The sequence below is a fragment of the Terrapene carolina genome, unplaced genomic scaffold (assembly GCF_002925995.2).
Source record: "Terrapene carolina triunguis isolate 2854851 unplaced genomic scaffold, T_m_triunguis-2.0 Scaffold27832, whole genome shotgun sequence".
Lineage (NCBI taxonomy): Eukaryota > Metazoa > Chordata > Testudines > Emydidae > Terrapene > Terrapene triunguis.
The window spans coordinates 1-1896 of NW_020692183.1; the positions used below are offsets into that span (position 1 = coordinate 1).

General features: G+C 49.1%; 1 protein-coding gene across 1 annotated transcript; it reads right to left on the reverse strand.

The window, feature by feature from the left end:
* Window positions 1-266: 266 nt before the first annotated feature.
* Window positions 267-1214, reverse strand: LOC112124396 (olfactory receptor 52R1-like). The gene has a single exon (XM_024222905.2). The coding sequence runs from the start codon at window positions 1212-1214 to the stop codon at window positions 267-269; it is 948 nt and encodes a 315-aa protein (XP_024078673.2).
* Window positions 1215-1896: the final 682 nt, after the last annotated feature.

Below are 1896 nucleotides of genomic sequence, written 5' to 3' on the forward strand. Positions count from 1 at the left end.
CAGGGGGCAGAGACTTGAGGGAATGCCAAGAGAGGGAGCAGGAGCCTTAGGCATCCACTTACCAGATATAAGAAAGGTGAAAAACCCTATGAGCTAATGAGATGTACCCAGACTGATTCCCCAGCTGACAATGCACAGTAAGGTCAGGAAAGGGTTTAGCGTTTCTCTGACTGTCTAGCCAGTGTTTCAGGGAAGAGGCCCAGCACCATGTCATCAGATAGCTCTTCAAGGACTTGCTCAGAGAGTCATAGCACCAGGAGAAAAAATTAGGCCCCTTTATGAGTAAAGAGCCGGAGCAGCCTGTCCCGGATCTGTTTGGTCCTCACCCCATAGATGATAGGGTTTAGCATGGGAGGCATCAAGAGGTACACGTTGGCAATGAGAACATGGAAATGCAGGGGCACATTCTGGTGAAACCGGAAAGTGAGAGACAAGAACAGACCTGGGATGTAAAAGACTAAGATGGCACAGAGGTGGGAGATGCAAGTCCCAAAAGTCTTGAGACGGGCATCCTTTGTGGGAAGTCTGAAGATGGCCCTGAGGATCTGGGTATAGGATATGACAATAAAAATCACATCCAGACCCATCACCCAGAACTGCACAAAGAGTCCGTAGTAACTACTGACACGGATGTCGGCACAGGCCAGCTTCACTACAGCTATGTGGGTGCAGTATGGCTGAGGGATGATGTTTGTTCTGCAATATGGCCACTGCCTCAACAGGAAGGGATAGGGCAATACGAGCATGCTGCCACGCAGCACTATGGCCAGGCCAATGTTAGCCACCACAGGGTTTGTCAGTGTGGTTGCATGTCTCAGGGGATCACAGATAGCCACGTAGCGATCCAAAGCCATAGCCACTAAGATACCAGACTCTATCACTAAGAAGCAGTGAAAGACATATAGCTGAGTGAGGCAGGCACTGAAATTGATCTCCCTGGAATTGAACCAGAAGATGGCCAGCATTTTGGGCAGGATGGATGTAGACACAACCAGGTCGGTGATAGCCAGCATGCAGAGGAAATAGTACATGGGCCCATGGAGGCTCAGCTCCATCTTCACGATGAACAGGATGGTGAAGTTCCCCAAGATGGCTATGATGTACATGGTGCAGAAGGGGATGGAGATCCAGGCATGGGCTGCCTCCAGGCCAGGAATGCCCAGCAGGATGAAGGTGGAGGGGTTGGTGACGTCGGTTGTGTTGGAGTCTGACATGGAGTAGAGTAGAATGTGTCGAATTCTGAGGCTGAACTGTGTCTCCTGCATGTACCGTACATTTGACTGAATTCCTGTATGTGCCCAGAGTCAAGGGAGATGGTCAGAGTACAAATGCCTGGATGGAGAGACAATATTAATATGAGACACTACATGCACTATTGGAGTCTTTTCTCATGGGTGAAGCAGATTGGTGGCTAATCACACACTGAAAAATTACATTGTTATTATTCAGAGATATTAATTATGAACAAATGACCCAACTAATGCCAATTCCATATTTTATTTTGCTCCTTGTATCAATAATGTGTTCTGATGTGGGAAACATGCATAGGCACCAGCAGGAAAAAATGAGTATGGCTCCTGGTTATCCATTATTATTCCTTAATGCAATGAAAGCCAGGCTAGAAAGTGCATGCTGTAGGGAATTCCGCATTCACCCGGTGGCTCAAAATCTGAGTGTAGTCAAAAAGCAAACCTTTGCCAAGACATGTGGCGGGAGGCAGATCCCAACTAGAATAGACCTCAGGGAAAAGATCACAATGTCATTTAGCACAGTTCCCTGGAAACACCTCCTGATTTGCCGCCCCAAGCACGGCAGGCAGGCGGCTTTCGGCGGCGCGCCTGCGGGAGGTCCCCGGTCCCGCGGATTTGGCGGCATGCCTGCAGGAGCTCTGGCAGT

Excerpts from the sequence above, each read along its gene's own strand:
- LOC112124396 (XM_024222905.2), bottom strand. The coding sequence starts at position 1,214 with ATGTCAGACTCCAACACAACCGACGTCACCAACCCCTCCACCTTCATC.